This window comes from Stylophora pistillata, chromosome 5 (genome assembly GCF_964205215.1).
Source record: "Stylophora pistillata chromosome 5, jaStyPist1.2, whole genome shotgun sequence".
Lineage (NCBI taxonomy): Eukaryota > Metazoa > Cnidaria > Anthozoa > Scleractinia > Pocilloporidae > Stylophora > Stylophora pistillata.
This window is the reverse complement of record NC_142523.1, coordinates 18,931,835-18,953,215: the sequence shown is the minus strand read 5'-3', so window position 1 is coordinate 18,953,215 and position 21,381 is coordinate 18,931,835. Positions and strand designations below refer to the sequence as shown.

At 41.6% G+C, this 21,381-nt stretch overlaps 1 protein-coding gene and 1 pseudogene across 2 annotated transcripts in view; one reads left to right on the top strand and one right to left on the bottom strand.

The window, feature by feature from the left end:
* Positions 1-14,654, top strand: part of LOC111339508 (heat shock 70 kDa protein 12A) — a 28,380-nt gene extending 13,726 nt beyond the window's left edge. For both annotated transcript variants that reach the window (XM_022946181.2, XM_088760244.1), the window contains exons 5-6: positions 11,872-12,421; positions 12,714-14,654. In XM_022946181.2, coding sequence (XP_022801916.1) covers positions 11,872-12,421; positions 12,714-13,242 — 1,079 coding nt within the window. In that variant the 3' untranslated portion in view covers positions 13,243-14,654. The remainder of the gene's footprint in view (positions 1-11,871; positions 12,422-12,713) is intronic.
* Positions 673-2,348, bottom strand: LOC148730670 (uncharacterized; annotated as a pseudogene).
* Positions 14,655-21,381: the final 6,727 nt, after the last annotated feature.

Sequence of the window (21,381 nt, the reverse complement as noted above, 5' to 3'; positions counted from 1 at the left end):
ATCTCTCCATACAGGACACAATTGCCAAGCACTCTTTCTCGATATGAGCATAATTCTTTTCTGTAGCGCTGAGGGTGTGTGACGTGAAGCAGACAGGATGGCCCTCCTTAAGTAAGACCCCACCTATGGCACTGCCAGATGCGTCTACTTGAAGAGTCACAGGAAGGCTGACGTCATAATAGTGCAATACTGTTGTTGAGGCTATGAGAGTCTTGGCTGAGTTGAATGCCGCCTCATGGACTTCTGACGAAAGGAATTCAGTGTCATCCCTAGTTAGGTCCCTCAATGGGAGGATCGTTTGGGACAGGTTTGGGCAAAACTTGGACAAGTACTGGCACATTCCTAGGAAACGTTGCAATGCGGCCTTATCTGCTGGGGTTGGCATTTCTGTGATCGCAGCTACTTTGCTCGGATCCGGCTGTACTCCATTTTTTGTAAGTCGGTGCCCCATAAATGAAACAGAGCTAGACTTAAATTGAATTTTTTTAGCGGAGAGTCGAAGATCTTGTTCATTGCACTTCTCAAGTAGATGCATAAGATTTCGGTCATGATCTATGTCGGCTACTTACTTAGTAATGCCACAGCCATAAACACAGATGTCATCTGCGATGTTGATTACCCCATTCAATCCGTCCAGAAATTCATGTTGTCGCCGCTGATATTCTTCTGGTCCTAAGGCAAACCGAAGGGCATCCGATTGTAACAATAGCGACCATTTGGCCCCCGGAAAGTTGTTAGAAGGGAAGAGTCTTCATCCAGTTCAATAGTATGAAACGCCTCAGAAACATCAACGACGGTGAATACCTTGGCGTTTGTCAGAAGCGGTAGCCTCTCTTCGATTGTGGGTATGGTGTACTTGGGCCTTTTGATTGCCTTGTTTATGGTTTGGTTCGGATCGATGCAGGTGCAAAGTTTGCCATTAGGTTTTTCCTTAACCAGTATATTGGACAGGCAATCGGTAGGTTGGGTTACCGGCCTTATAATTCTTTCTTCACAGAGCCTTTTCAGCTCTTCATTGACCCTGTTTAATTTTGCCGCTGGAACTCGACGAGTGGGGGCATGAACGGGTGTGACTGACGGGTCCAAGTCAATGTGCATGGGGCTCCCAAGAGGCTTCCCGCGTCCTGGTTTAAAAACGTTGGGGTAGTGCTTTAGGATGTCCTCTGAAGTCAATTTGCCGAGTGCAGGCAGTTTCTGCGTGTTTCGTGTGGTCTCCTCCTCGACCGCGTTTGTCTCGTCTGCATAGATGGTCAAATGCTTTAAAGCCTGTGCGCCTCGTCCGCTAAGAAGTGGAGGCTTGTCGTCCGGAACGTTCACCACTAGGAAGTCAATTGTGTGGAATTTGCCCTTCCTTTCACACACGAGGGTTACTTGACCTTCTGGTTTCATTGTTTGGCTTCCGTACGTGTTGATTCTGCTTTTCGTCTTTGAGATTTTCAAATTCGGGAATAGCTGGCTTAATACTGAACTTGGCATAGTGTTACAGGTCGACGCCGAGTCGATTTGAGCTTTAACAATTTTCGACCGCCTCCCATGGATGAGGTGTAGGTGAGCGAAGAATTTCTTTGCACCGACTGGCGCTGCCTGATCATTTATAACAAATGCCTCTTCATCAGGGTCATCATCAACAAAATTCGATTGCTGATGTCGTCTTCTACCAATTCTCGTTCCTCCTCTGCATGCACGAGCAAAATGGCCAATGATTCCACACTTGTTGCATCGTTTCCCGAACGCTGGACAATGCTGTTGACGAGGGCTGGGATGTTCACCGCAACACCAGAAGCAGGCCGCTGTTAAGGTGTCGGAGCTGCGGTATTCGCTGCATCTCGACGCCTGTGGCCTTTCCCAATCAGTTTTACGCGGAGAGATTCAGATGTTAATCCCGCGATGAACTGATCTCTCATCAATTTATCAGCGAAGTTTTCGTACTCGCACTGTGCAGCTTGATTGCGAATCCTTGTTTCCCAAGACGCGATGGATTCCTCTTCATTTTGTAGCAGGGAAAGGAATTTTTGCCTTTCGCCCGAGACCCCGATGCTAGCGCCGTAGTACTCTTTCAGAGCGTTGATAACCGTGTGCGGTTTGCTCTGATCTTGTTCAGACAATCCTAAACTGTATTTGTAGATCGCTCTGGCTGCAGGGGATAACGATGCTCGATGACATGCCATCGCTTTCTCTGGTTTCGTCCACTTCGCTGCTTCTGTTTCCTTGGACGGATCGAACCAGTTTTGCATAATACAGTAGTCGACTAAGTCTTCGATGTAGACCTCCATATCCTGTTTATCATCCCCAGTTGTTTTGAATTGCGGGAAGGGACTGTTTGGAGTGTTTGAGGCAATATCGCTCATCGGCTTGAATCTTCTTGACTGTGAAATTAAGAGACAAGCACCGCTGCCACCATGTTGACCGTTACTTATCGTGTTCAAAACTGCACTTTAATGAGGTTGTCCACAGATATATACGGGTGCAGGTGCAGATATGGTAATTACATGTATTGTGGTTGGTGGGTGTGAATAACGAGGTGCAAGTGTTTAGGTGCTAATTACAATAGTTGTGCAACAGGGGAATGCTGGCCAAAGGTCGTGGCAGTACGAACAGTGCGTAGCGAGGTCTGCACAAAAATCTACGGTACAGCTCAAGCAAGCGAGGTTGGAAAGTAGAAAATGATACGGCACTCAGACCAAACTTGTTTATACAAATTTGCATATGACCGATTCCATAGAAACGGTCCGTTAGGAAAAATCTCTGCCAAGAAATAATCATTCAGATTGCTCAGATCTACATTTGGACTACCTTGCCATATGATAATATCTACTCATTGACTGGGTGGGAGAGCTGGAAGGGAAAATATTTGGCTCGAGGTCATGACGTACGGACCGAGTGCAGAGAGGTCCATGCTTCAGGACCGAGAGCCAAATCATTTCCCATCCGGCTCGACCAAATTCAGTCAATAAACATATTATCATATGACCAGGAATAGTCAGATGATAAATATGATAAAAGGCTGATAGTTTCTAAGGAAACTGTTTGGGGCTGCGTCAGTGGGTTAACGAAATAATTTGGATATATCAACAAAGTTGAAATAATAAATTGGCCACCGTAACGATTACAAAAGCTGACGTTTCGAACGTTAGCCCTTCGTCGGAGCGAAGGGCTAACGCTCGAAATCTCAGCTTTTGTAATCGTTACGGTGGCCAATTTATCATTTCAACTCTGTTGATATATCCGATAAGTATGATATGTTATGAATATTATGTGATAGGTTGAAATTTTTGCATAAGTAGGATGCGATAGAAGGGCACACGTATCCACAAGAACACAAGAAAACTTCTGGAATTAGAACATTTTCTTTATTTTTTCGAGTCAGAACAAGAAACTACCCATTCCTTGAAAAACGCGACTTTTTTTGTCATTTCTTTTTTCATTGAAGTTTGTGCAACAAAGTAAAATGAGGGCAGCAGGGCCGGACGGCTTTTGCCAGACCGACTCACGTCAACCCGTTTGGCCCTGCACAAGTCAGCTTTCACTTTGGATTTTGATGGGATTGCGCGAGCTGGGCCGGACGGGTCACATAAAACGTATTATGAACCAGCATCCTATCCATAGGAAATATCAACCTTTGGTACAATTGCTCCGATGGTTATAGACATGCGTGCACTCTTATTGGTCAAGTACTGCGTTAAATCTCCCTTCAGTGTGATTGCTCCAATGATTAGAGAGATGCGCGCGCTGATTGGTCGAGAACTGCGTCATATCTCGCTGAAATCACCTCGCGTGAAGTGATTGTGATTATAACAGGAGCACTAAATTTTAAAATGGCTACCTCGCGTTTTGTCATTGTTACTGAGAAAGTGATGAGTACGATAGAGAAAATTCAATTCCACAGAGCACAAAAGATGCTCTAAAGTTTGGAGTAACACCTTTCAAAAGGAAGAAATGAAGTTTTTTGGCTGAGTGAATAAAATGAACTCATCAAATTCTAATGGAAACTGACTCCTTATCTCGATACGAGTTATTAACTGAAATTAATGAAAAACAGTGGTTTTAACATCAAAACGAATATTTACAATAAAATTCGAAATACAATACAATGCAATACAATACACTTTATTATTGCGGCTCCCCTATACGAGGCTTTTCTGTCGTAATATACAATGATATATACAGTAATAAATTACAATGGGTAAAAGAATATTATTATTAGAAGTTTTGTTGTGTAGTATCGCTGAGTATTTTTACAAGTTGTGCCGTATTTTGACGAGCCCGTAGGGCGAGTCAAAATACAAATAACGCGTAAAAATACTCAGCGATACTACAAGACAAAACGTCTAATAAGTTATTTATTACCCAACGCACCAAACTGTTGTTTCAGCGGTCGAATTTCGCGGATATTTATTTACAGGGAGTGCGTGACAGAAATATGCAAAGCGGAACCGAATTGGCGCGTTGTTGTGTTGCTGTTTCTATTTTCTTCATAAAATGAAGAAATTCTCTGGTCGTCAAGCTGTTTTTCTTCGTTCGATTCAACTAATAAACTTGGATCTATATTTGCCAGCCATTTTGACTCTTCGTCGTCGGAAATATGATTTAAATTGTCCGCCACTTTTTTTTTTTCGTTACTACACTCTAATCTTCGCTTGCGCGATGCGAGAAAACCTGTTTAACCGGTACTCTACAATAGACGAGTACAAATACTGCGTGATATTTGTACTCGTCTATGGCGTTATTTGTACTCGTCTAAGTGTAGTTAGATAATAATTACATGTATTGCGAAGAAAAATAAAAATAGAAAAAGGTAATGATAATGATAATTAACATAGGTTCGTATAAAGGTATAAAAAGGTTAAAAAATCCATTTAAGAAGAGTTTTAAATAAAATGGGCCACTTTCCTTTTAAAACTTAAAATATCGTGTGTGCCTCGAATGTTTGCTGGAAGGTTATCTTCTTTTGCCCCGCGAAAGGCGAAAGAGCGTTGACGAGTTCACAATCTAAATTTAGGAAGGTTTAACTGTGACAAACTTCTAGTGTTGCGTCCCGACACATTAAATCTGTCATGAAATATATCGCAAAGATAAGGTGGTGCCTGCATGGTAACGGCATTTAATTGAAGTTTTTGACGGGCGCTAAACCAACCAAGGGATTTGCGCGCAGCAGAGACAGCAAAAGCACCTGTAGAGACGGCGAAAGCACTTGTAGTAAGTCATTTTATTATCCAACTGCACAAGTAGAGTGCGAACGACGTGCGAATAGACTACAAATATCCTGTGATGTTAAACAGTTGGTTATTTTCTTTTGGTACAAAAAAAAAATAGTTAAACCCGTCGGATGCGCGCGCTATGATTTTCTTTCCGCTTTAGTTTTCTCGCCTCACGAGAAATGAGCAGAAATACTTGGCAGTAAAAGAAGCAGTCGAATAATAATTAAGCACGTGCACTAAAACACACTTTCTATCGGTTCAAGCTGATAAATCACACGGGATGTTGTGAGAAAAGGAGAAAAGTTTGTTAACCACGAAGGGCACCTTTAAGAGATAATTATGCGTGAATTTTGTCGGAGAAAATAATAGATTTAATTTTGTTTTGTGATCAAGTCACTGATTCTCATGAAAACCGTCAAAAAGTGCGATAAACTAATCAAAGCGCCGGAAACTGAATGAGCTGTTTGCCAGAGGAGCGAAGATCGTAGTTAATTTATCGTTGAAGGGAAGCAATAGCACAGAGAAATCCGAACAGAAATTATAAAGAAACTGTCGAGAAATAACGATAAGCAAGATAAAGGTGCAAGTCGAAGAGGCAAGACGACGAATCGAACTGACAAGACGACGAAACGAATTCATGAAGCGATGAGTCGACTTCTAAAACGGCTAGTCGAACTTAGAAAACAACGACTCGGCCAGTAGTAACAGAGTGCGGAAACGATGAAACGCTATAACGAAACGAAAAGTGGAAATTTTTTTCCACGATATACCTTCATAACGGACAGCAAACGGTGTTGCCATAAATCTTGAGAGCGGATTCTTTGCAAGTGGATTTTGTTTCAATGATATGATTGTAAAATAGCTGAATGGAAATCCAGTTAGTTGTCGCTACAATTTTCTTGAGGCAAAAAATGCCAACTTTTCTTTCTCAGAGAGGAGTTTACAGACTTCTAGTAAGGAATTTATGAAGTTTTTCACTTACAACGTGCAGTGAAAAATAAAGGCTTAAGGTAGCTGAACACAGTTTTGATACCTGTGTTTCTTTCACCATTTTCTCTAAAACCCTTGATCTCCCGGTTACCAAAACTGGCAGCAAGCAAGTTAACAACACAAACTTTGCTTTTTTTAGAGTTAAGCTGACGTATGTGCCGTTGCCATGACGACGACATGAATAAATATCAACAGGCCTTTTAAAATTGGTTTTGTTTATTTGTACAAAATCTAGTCATTAGATTTTCTTTATAATTTTCAGGCAACGAGCTTGTAACGATACTCACATGCTAACACCATTTTGCTAAATTTAACAGAGAGATCTTTAATTTTCCCTTGTTGAAGATTCACTCGATTATCTAGAATTTCCTTGGTCAAAAATCACTTTTTTCAAAGTTCCAGTTATTTATTTCCTAAAGTATTTTCGTGCCAAATTTCGTGAAATTCCAACGACTGGTTCTCAAGAAAAAGGCATATTTCCGAGAGAGCAATTTTCCATTCAATCGTAATTTTGGACTAACTACGCATGCGTTGCATTTAACTGGGTTCACGACGAAAAAGCTGAGAATTGCTGAATTCTTGGCACCGTTAACTTTTCTAAGATGTCTTTGTAATAAAAGATTAAAGCTATCAATACACTGCGCTGACTATAGCGAAAAAATAGCACAGATAGTGCGGATACGCGTTGAGTAAATAAAATGATCGCTCTATGGACGGCTTGTTTGCTTTTTGCAGTTCTTGTGCGCGCGCTGAATTACATCAGCAAAAGCGTGCGCGAAAACTGTGTTCGGCCACCTTAAAGGAACTATCAGTTAGTGTTATGTTCGGTACACGAATTCTCAAATACTACACAGATCGGTGAGAACACATGCTTTTAATAAATCCTCTCGGGTTCTTCTCTGCCGCTTGCCGGTCAGCGGCCTTTCCAGGACTTCATGTTACTACATCTCCTTTCCTTTTAAACACGAATACGTATAAACAGTCCTAAGAGTTCTTGAAAACAGTTTCTAGCATTCTTCGACGTATCTCTGTGGTCTTTTAATAACTCCTCTAGGCCTGAGACGATTCGACCACGCTTCCGTCTGTGAAGACTTGTACTCTACTGTCTGGTTCCTGGGCGGGGTAGGTAAATGTCGGGATGCTTCTCTGATCGCATCGGGTATGTCAGGAAAGTCTGGTACTGGGCTGTCTTGAATCGCAGCAAAGTTAGTAGGAAGGTCCGTTACTGGGCCATGTCTCATAAATGGTTCAGGGCTGTCACGGCTTGTAAGGGTAAACGAGGAACGAGGACTATCCTTGGGAGCTCTTGGAGTCATTCTCCTGTTTCTTCGCACTTTGCCATTTGGGGTCTGAATAACTACAGATCTTTGACGTTCATGTGGCTTGATCACAGTTCCCTCAACTTTCATGTCTGGGATCCACACGCGATCGCCAGGTGACAGTTCCTCTCCTTCATCGACTCTATGTCTGTGGTCGTAGTAGGACTTCATTTTGGTTCGGTATTCTCTCTCTTTCTCCTTGACCTGGTCATAGTCAGGGGTCCGAGGCAGCAGCTCATCGGGGTGACAAGGAATTCTTGTGCGTAACTTTCGGCCCAAGCTGAGTTGGGCTGGTGAGTAGCCATTGCGTATTGGAGTATCTCTGTAAGTCAGTAGAGCTAAGTGTTCGTCGCTACTCTTATTCATGATCATCTTCATGGTTTGCACGGCACGTTCGACCTCTCCATTAGACTGGGGATATTTTGGAGAAGAAGTGATGTGCTCAAAGTGCCAGTCATTAGTGAAGGTTGTAAACTCGCGTGAATCGAACCAAGAAAGCCTCTACATCTCTAGAGAAATAATATACGGCAATGAGATAGGTCTTGTCCTTATGCTGGAAGAAGCCCACGCCAACTCTACTCCATGGTCAATTAGGAGACGCAGTGCCTTTCATTGGCTCTATGCGTTCCCTCCGGTACTTCTCGCAAGTAGCACAGCTGCTCACAACCTTGCATATGTCGTTAGAGATCCCCAGCCACCAGACTGACGAGGCAGCATTTGCGCGCGTCTTGGTTATGCCTTGGTGTCCATCATGTAGGCGACTCAGTACATCTGGCCTTAGTTTAGGGGGAATAATTAGTCGACGCCCTCTCATAAGTAACCCATTATGGAGGGGAAGAGTGCCGCGTTCACTCCAATACTTTGCTACAGGCCCAAAAACACAGCGTTTCTCGTCTGGCCACCCATTCTGTACATACGGCATCACAAGTTTGAGGGTATCGTCACTGCTCAGTTCACGGCGGATCTCATCCAGTCGCTGATCCGATGCTGGTAACGTGACAAGTACTGCATTCACGTAGCACTCTACTTCATCGCGTAAGTCATTCCATGACTTGGATGCATGGGCTTTGTCGTCCTGGGGAGATCTGGACAGTGAGTCGGCTATATACAGGGACTTACCAGGAACGTGTTCGATCGTAAAATCGAATCTCAGGAGTCTCATTCGAAAACGTTGAATGCGCACAGGGAGCTCATCGATAAGCTTGGTGGAAAACAGTGGAATTAATGGCTTGTGATCAGTTTGTACTTTAAATTTCATTCCGACCAAAAAGTCTGCCCAGTGTTCTAGTGCCCACGTGATAGCCAAAGCCTCTTTTTCGATTTGGGAATAGCGACATTCAGTTACGGTCATGGACCTACTAGCGAAGGCAACTGGCTTCAGTTCACCAGATGGTTGCTTTTGCATAAGGACTGCGCCAAGTCCAAAGCTGCTTGCATCTGAGGAAACAGTTGTTTCCTTTTCTGGGTCATACAGAGCGAGTACAGTCTCCGAAGCCATTTGTGTCTTCAGGCGTTTGAAGGCTTCTTGCTGAGCTGGGCTCCATACCCAAGCATTTTCCTTATTGAGCAAGTCTCTTAGGGGCTTCGTTTTCTCCGCCAAATTTGGGCTAAATTTCATAAGATGATTGAGTAATCCTAAGAATCGTCTCAGGCCTCCAATATCCTTGGGTTCTGTCATGTCCATAACGGCTTTGACCTTTGAGGGATCTTTCCTGACTGTCGAGGATCTGGCCTGAGTATTGCAGCCTGCTTTGGGAGAATAAACACTTCTCGCGGTTGAGTGTAAGTCCTCTCCCTACCAGCCTGTCGAGAACTTTTCTGAGCCGCTCATCATGTTGGGCTTGGTCTTTTCCCATGATTACAATATCGTCCATAGGACACTTCACCCCCTCTATTCCTGAAAGCTTTTGATCCATCCTCTTTTGGAAATATTCGGGGGCTGATGATATTCCGAAGGGCAGACCTTTAAACATGAATCTTCCGAAAGGCGTAATGAAGCCCTTAGCACTCTCTTGAGTTGAGGACTATTTGGTGAAAGCCTGAATTGGCATCAAGCTTGGAGAAAACTGATCCTTCTGTAAGGCTACCGAGTGTCTCTTCGACAGTAGGCATTTGATACACTTCACGACGAACTACTTGGATGAGCTTTGTAAGGTCTACACATAGCCGAACATCCCCATTTGCCTTCGGCACTACCACGATGGGTGAACACCAGTCGGTCGGCTCGTCTACCGGTTCTATGACGTCAAGTTGCAGCATGCGTTGTAGTTCAAGCTTTACTTTCTTCACGAGGAGTAATGGAACCCGCCTTGGAGTAGTCAGACGAAATGGTGTGACCCCATCCCTCAGACGAATAGTGTACTCACCTTCCAGTTTGCCTAGGCCCTGAAAGAGCATCGGGTACTGCTTCACAATGTTCTCCTTTACGTCCAGTCGAGGTGGAAAATCAGGAGACCGCGTATGCTCGACTGGATTGACTCTGTAGGTTCCTGGTATTTCATGAATAAGGCCAAAGCTGCGGATTGCGGGTATCCCGAGAAGCAGTTGGATGCCCCTTTGACAATGTATACTCTTTCCTGGATTCTGGTTTCGTGCAAGGCAAGAGCAAATCCAAGGGTACTCAGGGGAACATCTCCTGCTCCAACAAGCTCTCTGTCTGCTTGTGATAATGGCCCATAAGATTCCTTGTAAAGGGACTCCGGCATTACAGATACTTGAGCACCAGTGTCAGTACACCATGATAGCTCCTGGTCTTGAACCTTAAGCATGACATACCAACCAGAGTCAGAGGTGGAGGTTTGATGAATACTGGCTGGTTCTATGGTGGGTGTTAGAGGTAAGGAAGTTGAACTGGGCATCGTAACTCCTCCAACAAATGTGGGGCAAATATCACCCTCAGTTTCTGAAACTTGACTAACCAAGTTAACAGGTGTACTCCTGCATATTTCAGGAAAATGTCCAATTTTGTTGTACTTGATACATCTCGTTGTTGCAGCTGGACAATTCCTCCAACCTGGAGGGTTCTGGCGGTTGCAGTATCCGAAATTTTTGCCGCGTGACTGGAAGAGTATCTTCTTAGGATCTTGCTTGTTTCCCTTATTAGCGCCGTTTCCGCCGTAAGGAGCTATCTCTCGTTTGGTGATACTCTCGATCACGGCGGTTTTTGACTCTTGCAACTCACGTTTCGTAGCTTCCTTCAGTGATAGTATTTGAATAGTCCTGTCCAGTGAAAGGGCTACTCCTTGCAGGAAAAGGTAAGTTTGTCCCTTACCGCTTGCTCACAGAGACTGGCGGAAAACTTGCACTCAGCGGCTCTCTCTTTGACAGTGACAACCCAGGAATCAAAGGTTTCTGTCGAATCTCGTGAGAGGTGAAGCCAAAATTTCTCTCGGAGCATGAGTTGAGGTCCTCGTTTGTGAAAGTATTCGTCGAACTTTGCTAAGGCGGTCGCATAATCGTCAGGATTTTCGGCCGGGAGTTTGTCTTCTCCTCCCGCGGGATCGTCACGCTCGGGTAAGTAAACAAAATTTGAGTAGATTTGCAGGGAAGATTCACTGATATGATTCAATAGCAGTCCTACATTCATTTCGTCCGGTTTCTTCGACGCTCCGGTTGCCTTGAGGTAGATTTCGAATTTCTGTTTCATTTTCCCCACGAAAAGGCCGGATCTCCCGTCGAAATCTCCAGGGGCTCTGGTGGTTTTACAAAAGGCATGCCTTCCACCATCTTCTTTAAGACCACGTGCGAGGCACAACAAGTTGATTCGTCTTTTTTTCCCTTGCTTTGTCCAGCTGATCCGCTTGCAAAATGGTTTCGGCTAGTATTTGTATCCCGGTCCTGACACCGTGTTATGTTCGGTACACGAATTCTCAAATACTACACAGATCGGTGAGAACACAAGCTTTTAATAAATCCTGTCGGGTTCTTCTCTGCCGCTTGCCGGTCAGCGGCCTTTACAGGACTTCATGTTACTACAGTTAGTTAAACTGCATTTTAAATAGAAAATTTTGATAATGTTAGTTAAAGAAAATATTTCTTGTTTTTGGCGTTGAAAGTGTCCTCTTCGTTTCCTCCAAACCAAAAGCGTTTAACAAATTAAATCTGGGAATTAACCTTGTGTGGCGTCATTTGACAGGACGAGAAGATGTTTCAGTTTTCTATAGGTAGACAGGCAAATATGCGATAGATATTTGACCAATCAGAGCGTGCGTTATGTCTAAGTTGTGTTATAATGTTAGGTAATTCCCTCGACGATTATTCAACAATATTCACTTCATTTGTTAAATACGAATGTGGCTGACATATGTTCCAACAGTGTTGGCCACTTGGCATATTTAAGACTTTTTTCCTCCTTCTTTTTAAAGGCGGAACTCTAGACGTAACCGCTCATGAGATATTGGCAAACGGGAACATCAAAGAAATTCATAAAGTCACAGGGGGACCTTATGGTGGAAAGAAAGTGAACGAAGAGTTCGTTTCCTTGCTTGAGGGGTTCTTTGGAACTGCTACAGTGGAAAAATTTCGTGCAAAAAATCCGGCAGATTGGCTAGACGTGATGAACGAATTTGAGCTGAAGAAAAGAGGGCGACGAGCTTACGAAGGAGACTCAACAAGGATTCGTCTTCCCCGCTCCTTAACAGTTCTTATCTCTGAACATGGTGGTCCTGATCTGGCAGGAAGGTTCGCAAGGTCATGTCGAACTGATGATGTTCGATTCGTCAGAAATGAATACCTTTGTTTGGGACCTTCTGCAATGAAGAAGTTGTTTGAGCCAGTTTCAAATGGAATTATAAAGCACCTTACACAGCTCCTCAAGGATCCTATACTTAAAAAGTTGCAGTTTTTCTTCCTCGTTGGAGGCTTTGCCGAGTCCCTTTTACTTCAGGAGACAATTAAGAAGAATTTCGACCGAAGGTAAGAGGTTTTTTAACCAAAAGCCTATTATCAACTTTTAGAAAGGGAAACTGGAAGAAACCAGGAAAATTAAAGAAATCGAGTGAGCTGGGTGTAAACTGCTCTCTCTGAATCATTCATGAAAATAAATTCAATGCATGAAAATAAATCTAAAGTGATATGAATTCAATTTATTTATGAATGAAGGCGTCTTATTATACTAGTCACTGCGACTTTAAAAATGGTGTGCTTTCCATTGTTTATAGATAAATGCTCTCTAAAATGCTTGTTTCATCTATGGATTGATTCGCAGATGTAGAATTTTAGTTCCAAACGACGCTAGCATTGCAGTTATGCAAGGAGCAGTGATGTTTGGCCGACAACCTAATATAGTGGAGTCCAGAATAATGTCCACGACGTATGGCTTTGGCATATGTCTTCCTTTTGATCCTGAAATTCATCCCATCGAGAAGAAGAAAGTCATTGAAGGTGTCGACTGGTGTGATGATTGCTTTGTAGTTATGGTGAAGGAGAACGATACGGTGAGAGTGGAAGAAACAAGAAAGTTCCCGAATTATAAACCCTTAAAAGCAAGTCAAACGCATGTCTCCTTCTACTTTTATAACTCCACCGATCCAAACGCAAAGTATACGACCGATGATGCTGTGGGGCCTTCCATTGGTAAGGTTACTGTCGAGTCACCAGACATCTCAAAAGGAACCGACCGAAAGATCGACGTCTGCGTGACGTTTGGTGGAACAGAGATCAAAGCGACAGCAATAGACAAAACCAGCGGTAACACGGCCACGGTATATTTAGATTTCCTGTGTAGTAAACCTTAAAAACTGTCGAGTGTTCTACGCAATGTTCGACACATATACTGGTAACATTTGTTAGCGTCAAAGAGAACGTAATCAAGACTTTTTGCCATCAGCGTAGAGCCGCATTTTTGGTAATATGTAACTGCAAACTGGAGAGTAACTAACGTGTTCAAGATAAAGAAGTCGATAGTAACTTTCCTACTCGATCCATTTGATACTGGGTGATATTCATAGAGAATGGCTCAAATGAAGCGCAGTTGTAAGCCTCCTGAATATTTCAATATTTCTATGAATTGCCAAAGAAAAGAAAGTAACATAAAGAAACCTGTACCAGTTAATCATAACAGTTTAAAGACTTAATAGCATAGATAAGGAGACAGTTATCTTGACACTAAGGTGGTAGTTGAAGGAGATACGTCAGGATATTCCTGTCACTTTAGCAAAGTGTAAAACTGCCTCCAAATAAACTAAAATTTTTAACGAAAAATTGTCGATAGATGCAACACCATATGTGTGAGAGAGTGATGGGAGCTGAAAATTCGAAATGATTCATGATGGAGGATAGTTTCTTACCGATTCGCAACAACAGTATGTCCTTTCGTTACGGAAAATTTAGTGAGTTTTCGGTGTGGTTGTTCAGGCATATTTATTCGTTGTTTTCGGTATTTTAGCGTTCTCAATTCATGCGAGTTTCTTTCATTTCGATGTTTTAAAAAGAGACAAAGCCACAGTAGTTTTTGTATAGTCAAGTTAAATTGTATAAGGCCTACTCTGGGGCCTTAAGTCGCCGTAACTTTGGCGAATTTGGGCGATTTAAGGCGATTTAAGTGAAATTGGCAGAAAAACATTGGGACTCTAAGCGATTTAAAGCAACTTAAGGCAACTTGAGGCGACTTAAAGGGATTTTATTTGACTGAAGTGATAAAATCAAAGTTAGCAACAGTCTCTCCATACACCTTAAAAATATTTACAAAATCCCTTGCAATAAACACCATAGTCAATTTGGTTACTTTTGTATGCTCATAAGTCACCATAGTCTAAAATACCTAGATTTCAAACCAATTTAGCTAAAAATAATTAGACAGAATTACCACAACAGTTATTGTTACATTATACAGTCAAAGCTAGTGAATAAATAGCCGGGAAACCAATTTAGCTTAAAATGTTTAGAAAGAATTTACCACAACAGTTATTGTTAAATTATACAGTCAAAGCTAGTGATCATGAATAAATAGCCAGGAAAACATCACGGGTTATATTCCCAACATAAAACAAACCTCTCAAAAATATACACCTAAAGACACACATTTTAATATAAGAAAAGAGACATTTACATAAAACTATCAATAAATTTTCCACCTAATTAAAAATGACTTGATTATTTAATTATTTCACAAAGCCTCACAAATTATAAAAATTGTTTTCTTGGTAAACTTGTCTCACATATTTTTGCCACTTGCACTGTCAATTTTGGCATGAAAGTTTGGCAAGTCGCATGCCTTTCCAACAGCATCCAAAATTGCTCGGTCCTTTTCAGGGACCCAACCAATTTGTTGTTCTCCTACCTCAGTTAGACAAAACACTCCAATACCATACTGAGAACCATATGATAAGGTCTTTCTCCACTGTTCATCGGATCAGCAGGACCTTCCAAGCATTCAAGATTTATTTTTAGCCTAGTGGCAGTATTACAAGTTTAAAAGCATTCATTGTTACCTCACAATTGTCCAGAAACTAACGAGTCACGACGAAATTCTCCAAGCTGATAACTGGCTCTAAAGTGTCCGCCATTTTAGTTCTCCCAGCAACCTTTGCGCCGCTAACTAGTTTTCATGCTTCGAAGTTAAAAGCGGGACAACACTGTAGGGTTTCTCTCGCCAAGTTCGCCCATTTCATTGAAGCGGTCGCCCAGCTAAACTTTCAGAGTGAATTTTTTTAAAGCTTTTTTGTGATTTTTTTTTTTTGCACAGATAAATTAATTATTTCTCTGTACACTGTTCAGCAGGCTCGCGTGCGTGTTGTTTTCACGTGAACTTTGGTCACGGGACAAAACTTAAGTCACGTGATCAAATATTTCTGGCGGCCATGTTTGCCGTAAAAGGCTTTTCTTGGCTTAGAAGTGGTTCATGTATGTTTATCATCAAACTGACGAAGATAAAATGTACAAAAAGACTATCAAAGTCTCAAGATAGATAAATATTTACACCTTTAGTAGGTTCGTCGAGCTACAAAGTTCAAATGTTTTCAGTTGGTCGAATACCACGTTGGAAGTAGCTAGTACATATTAATGGGTTTATGCTGGAGAAATGGCCCACTTTTGTCATTCATTTACTCTGGGTAAGTTAAGTGGATAAAATTTAGCTTCATTTAAGTTTAGTTGACTTTTGATAATGTTATTTATACTGCTCAAGGTATAAGTGAGTGGCAAGAATTGAGCCTTTCTCCGGAATACCTTTCTATCGTTTTATCTTGATGATCTGGTACTGTAGGTTTTATGTGATTCAATATTTGTTATATCCTGATGATAATACATAGTGTCAACTCTTTTGTCAACTTTTTCATCATGAAATACAAGAGAGAAATTTTGTTGAAACAGATAGTTTTTTTGTCTTAGTAAGAAAATGGAAGAGTATACATTGTCGTATTCCTACATCAGTATTGTCTACATGTAGGAATTACCCATGCCAACACAGGGGCTAGACAGGTGCATGACTATTTTCACATGGAGTTTCTATGTATATGGTAGCCATTGCCCACCTCACAACAAAAATAATTAAACTCATAGTCCATTGCAGAGGTTACCTCTCCCCTGCCAACCAGTACCCATATTTACACCTGGAAAAGTTGAGACACTTTGAGCTTACAGTATCTTGCCCGAGAACGAAATGCAATGCTCTAACACTAGACACCAAAACTGGACTAATGTCGAGTCCAGTGCACTAACCATTCAGCCACCATGCCTCTTCCTCTGATCCTTATGATTAAAGTGTGGTGAATGGGGTCAATTGGGATTAGGGTAGAACCCTTATAACATTGCGTAACCAATAGTGACTTAAGGCAACTCAAGTCAACTTAAGGCGACTTTAGGCGACTTAAGGCGACTTTAGGCGACTTTAGGCGACTTTGGGCGACTTAAGGCAACTTAAGATCCCATAGTAGGCTTTGTATAGCTGCATCTCGGTACTTTCCTTGTCCAATTGTAGTGAAATTTGGGTAAATAATATTGTCAATGGTCTTTCCGATAAAGTTAGCTCTCATGGTAGCTGGCAGCTGAGCTTATACTCGTAATTCCAATTTCCTTTCTTACGATCAAACTTAACACCAACCTTGCTTAGATAAGCAGAAAACTTTAATTATAATTTTCATCTTAATTTATAAGCTGCTCTGTTGTAATTACCGTGGGCAGACTTTCAATATCGAAGTTGTGAATTTTCATTTAAGTTTCCTAGTTTTAATGGCCTAAAGTTTATCGAACCTGCTCTTTGATTTTCGACTTACGAATATTTCAATATAAATCATTTAATTTCAAAGAGATGTTTTCCGTTTCTGTTGTAATCCTACTCAAATATTGTCAATTTAGAGAACAATAGAACCACGCGCTCGATAGTACGTTTTAAAGCTTTGTTGATTACATCCTTGATTACCATCCTTGATTACCTTGATTATTATCCTTGAGTACGCTCAAGGTCAAGTCAGTTGTTGGCCTGACATAGAATAAAGTTTACTGTGGAACCAAAAGATTGTCTCGTCCTTGACGTTCGTACAAGCTCACTCGAAGAGGTCGCCTGTACCAGGGAATACAAGCATTCTGCCCCCGTCGATGTTGGCATAAAAAAAAACCGTTTAAGGATCAACTTCGGCAGCAATGAAACAAATGGATGCTTGATGGAGAGCACTGTCTCGCACCTGCAGGGCGCATGGAGAAGCCAGATTTACAGTTGATCTGGAAGTGGATCTTGGAAAGCTGGGAGGCAATTTCACATGCGACAATTGTGCGGTCATTCTTCAGGTGTTGCATTTCCAGTTCCCTTGATGGAACGGAGGACGACATCTTGTGGCAAGATGACGATGTTAGTGACCCGTTCGGCACTGATGAGGAGGCTGAATTAGTTGATGAAGAAGGAGATTCACGAAAGCGAATATCGAAGTATTTTTGGAAACAGTAACATTGAAAGCGACTTTGAGGGATTCTAGTTCGTAGATAGTGGAACGGTGATCCTTTGTAAATATAGGTTTTCTTTCTTAGAGATGTTGTTTTGTTGTCGAATGAGAAATTAAAAAAAGAAAGAGTTTTCTCAACTTTTTGGCTTGATTGTGCTTTGTTACTGGAAAAACTTTTTTTCCCTGAAATCAGGTCAATAGTTCATAGTGACGAGTTACCGTTCAAGCTTCCGAGTCGCTCTACAAAGCTACTTTCCCCCGTTATTGTTGTGTCATTCGCGAAAATCCAGTTCGCACTCCGAAAAACTATCGTCGCAGTTCATCCCGAACCCTCTAAACACTATTATCTTTATCGTCATGGCATACACTTAGTCAAGTTAACTACGCAGAAGCGGTATTTACTTTATGAAACAACTTTCCTATTCGGTTAGGCAATTAAGGTGGCTGAACAGAGTTTTTGATACCTGTGTTTCTTTCACCTTTTTCTCTAATACCTTTGACACCTCGGTCGCCAAAAATGGCAGCAAGCAAGTTAACAACACAAGCTTTGGTTTTTGATAGTTAAGCTGACGTATGTGCCGTTGCCATGGCACCATGAATAAATATAAATAGGCCTTTAAAATTAGTTTTTTCTATTTGTAGAAAATCTAGTCATTAGATTTTCTTTATAATTTGCATGCAACGAGCTTGTGGCAATACTCATATGTTAACACCATTTTGCTCACAATTTAACAGAAAGTTCTGGACATTATTTGCTGAACTAAAACAGGGTTAAATGACTCTAATCAATAATGAAATTCTACCCATTGGCTACGATATTTATCGCAAAGATCGGTTATATCAAGTTAGCGGTGGCGTATTGGTAGCGGTTAAATCTTCTTATACTTTTAGCGAGCTATATGTTTCCTCAGACCTGGAGGTTGTCTTGGTTGAAATTAAAATCGGTCGCTCCAAAAATCTCCTCTTCATTGTTTGTTATTGGCCGCCGAAGGCAGACGAGTGTTTCATAAGCTCATCTGTCCACACTTCTCAGCAGTTTAAACCTCACCGATTATAACGGTGTGTTTTTAATGGGCGATTTCAACTACCCCAAATATAAGATGGCTAGATGGTTATGGGTTTGTTCAAGCTATCGATAGTGAGGAAGTCAACTTTGGTGAGGAAGTCAACTTTGTAAACACACTTCTGGACTTTAACGTTTTCCAGTTTGTCACTACTCCAACACGAACTGATAATATACTTGATCTTGTGTTTACAAACTCACCCGAACTTCTTTTGAATATAAATTCTGGACTTGGTTATATCGATGCTGGCCTACCCTCTGATCACTATTCTATCTTCTGTGATATTACTATGGCTTTTCATTCGACAAACAAACAGGAAAGTTATAGATTTGACTTCTCTAAAGTTGATTTTAATCTTCTAAATGATCGTTTCAATTTACTGCCCCTAAGTTTTGGTATAAACACTGCTAAATCAGACGACCTTGATTCCTCTGGGAGAATTGGCATGGCCTTGTTCTTTCAATCATATCTGATTGCGCTCCTACATGTAAGCGAAGAAATGCAAAGTATCCCCCATGGATTACTGTTGAATTAGCGAAAGCAATCCGCAAAGAGAAAACTCTCTGGAAACAAACAAAAAAATTAAATGACTTAGCAATGAAAGAAAATTTCCGTAAAGAAAGACAAAGGATTGAAATTTGGACTCGCCTTGAAAGAACTCTATCCTTCAATAACCTGGCAAATGACGCCTTTCAAATCCAAAAAGTTTTGGTCTTACTTCTCTTACAAAACTCGTGCAAATCGCTTACCTGATGAAATTTCATACCAAGGGATTAGTACAACTGACGACGCAAGAAAGGCTGAATCTTTTCAACAATTCTTTAATTCAATTTATTGGGATCATTCCTTTTGTGAAATATCTGATGAATTAACTCCAAACCCGTCGATGAAAAACCATTTAAGCCTTATTGAAGTAACCACAGAAGAAGTTACCGAGATGTTATCTTCACTTGATTCATCTAAAGCACCTGGCCCTGACAACTTGCAATTGTTCTCAAAAAATGTGCTAGTTCTTTAGATCCATCTATAACTGCCTTCATAAACTCCTCATTCTTAAATGGTCACTGTTTATCTCAATGGAAAACACCAAATATCTGCCCGGTTCATAAGAAAGATAAGAAGTCAGAAGTGGAAAATTATCGTCCAATCTCTTTAATGCCTATATTGGCGAAAGTTCAAGCATAGTTAGCATGGCTACAGTCATAACACAAGCCAGGTCTTGGTGTGATGGTTTGTGCCGGAGGAGCACGGACTCGTGATACGATCACCAGAAAAAATTACTCGAGACCACGCTTATAACCAAGATAATTTGGATATATCAAAAAAGTTGAAATGGTAAATTGGCCACCGTAACGATTACAAAAGCTGACGTTTCGAGCGTTAGCCCTTCGTCGGAGCGAATAGAGGAGTTGTGGGTTGTATGTGCTTTTAAAGGCAGTTTTTTCTGCCTTTAAAAGCACACACAACCCACAATTCCACAATTCGCTCCGACGAGGGGCTAACGCTCGAAACGTCAGCTTTTGTAATCGTTACGGTGGCCAATTTACCATTTCAACTTTGTTGATATATCCAAATTATTCCGTTACCCCCACAGACGCAGCCCCAAACAGTTTCTTTAGAAACTATTAGCCTTTATAACCAAGATAGCCGACTCAGAACAGTGCGCCGTACGACACCAGACCACGTGACAGGCGCTTGACTCTCGTGGACAAGTAAATAAATAAATCAGATCGTGCCATAATGTGGCTACATACTTTGTGTAAGAGAGATGCCGCTAATTCTCACCTTACATGACATGGCAAAGGCTATTCAGAGCTCATCGATCCACGCGGTCGTCTTGGACTTCGCCAAGGCTTTTGACAAGGTCCCTCATAGGCGTCTCCTAAGGAAACTGCACCACAATGGAATCCAGGGCCCGCTTCTAGTCTGGTTGGAGTCATTTCTTACACAACGTTTTCAATCATTTGTTTGCGAAGGCCAAACATCAAGTCAACGTTCAGTGACCTCTGGCGTACCCCAAGGTACAGTCCTTGGCCCGCTGCTTTTTTTACTATATATAAACGACTTACCAGACAACGTGCAATCACCAGTTAGGCTCTTTGCGGACGATGCTTTACTCTACGGCATTATCGCCAGCGATGCAGACTGTGATCTTCTTCAATCTGACCTACACAGACTAGGATTCTGGCAACACTATTGACAAATGGTGTTTAATCCTTCCAAATTTAAAATTGTTACCATCTCACATGAGATCAACCCAGCTCAGAGAAATACGTCTTCTGTGGTGTAGAATTGGAACAGGTAGATAGCTTCCCATATCTTGGGGTTACTATCAGTAACAAGCTTAAGTGTTCAGACCACGTTTCCATGATAAAAACTAAAGCAAACAAGTCGCTGGGTTCAATTCAACGCAACCTTTGGAGTTGCCCAAAAAATGTAAAAGAAATTGCATATACATCCCTAGTACGGTCGAAGCTGGAATACGCGAGTGCGGCTTGGGATCCGTTTTCAAAGAAAGATGTCAGTGCCCTGGAAAGGGTTCAACGTAAAGCAGCACGGTTTTGCTCGCAGAATTATCATAGATATGCTAGTTTTACTGAGATGATCGAAGATTTAGGATGGACCACGTTGGAAACGAGAAGAAGGCAGTCTCAGTTAATACTTATGTATAAGCTAACTTCCGGTATTATTGATATAGATAATCGAGAATATTTAGTACCGCACTCCGAGAGTCGCACAAGGGGAAGCCATCGATTTCAATTTCGCGTGCCATATGCAAGTAAAGACGATTTTAAATTTTCCTTCTTTCCAAGAACTATAACAGACTGGAACTGCCTCCCTGAGATCATTGTTTCGCCAACTTCCTTAGAAATTTTTAAACATAGGTTATCAGCCTTCTTAAATGATAGTTGTACATAGCCTATATAGTTTTCGT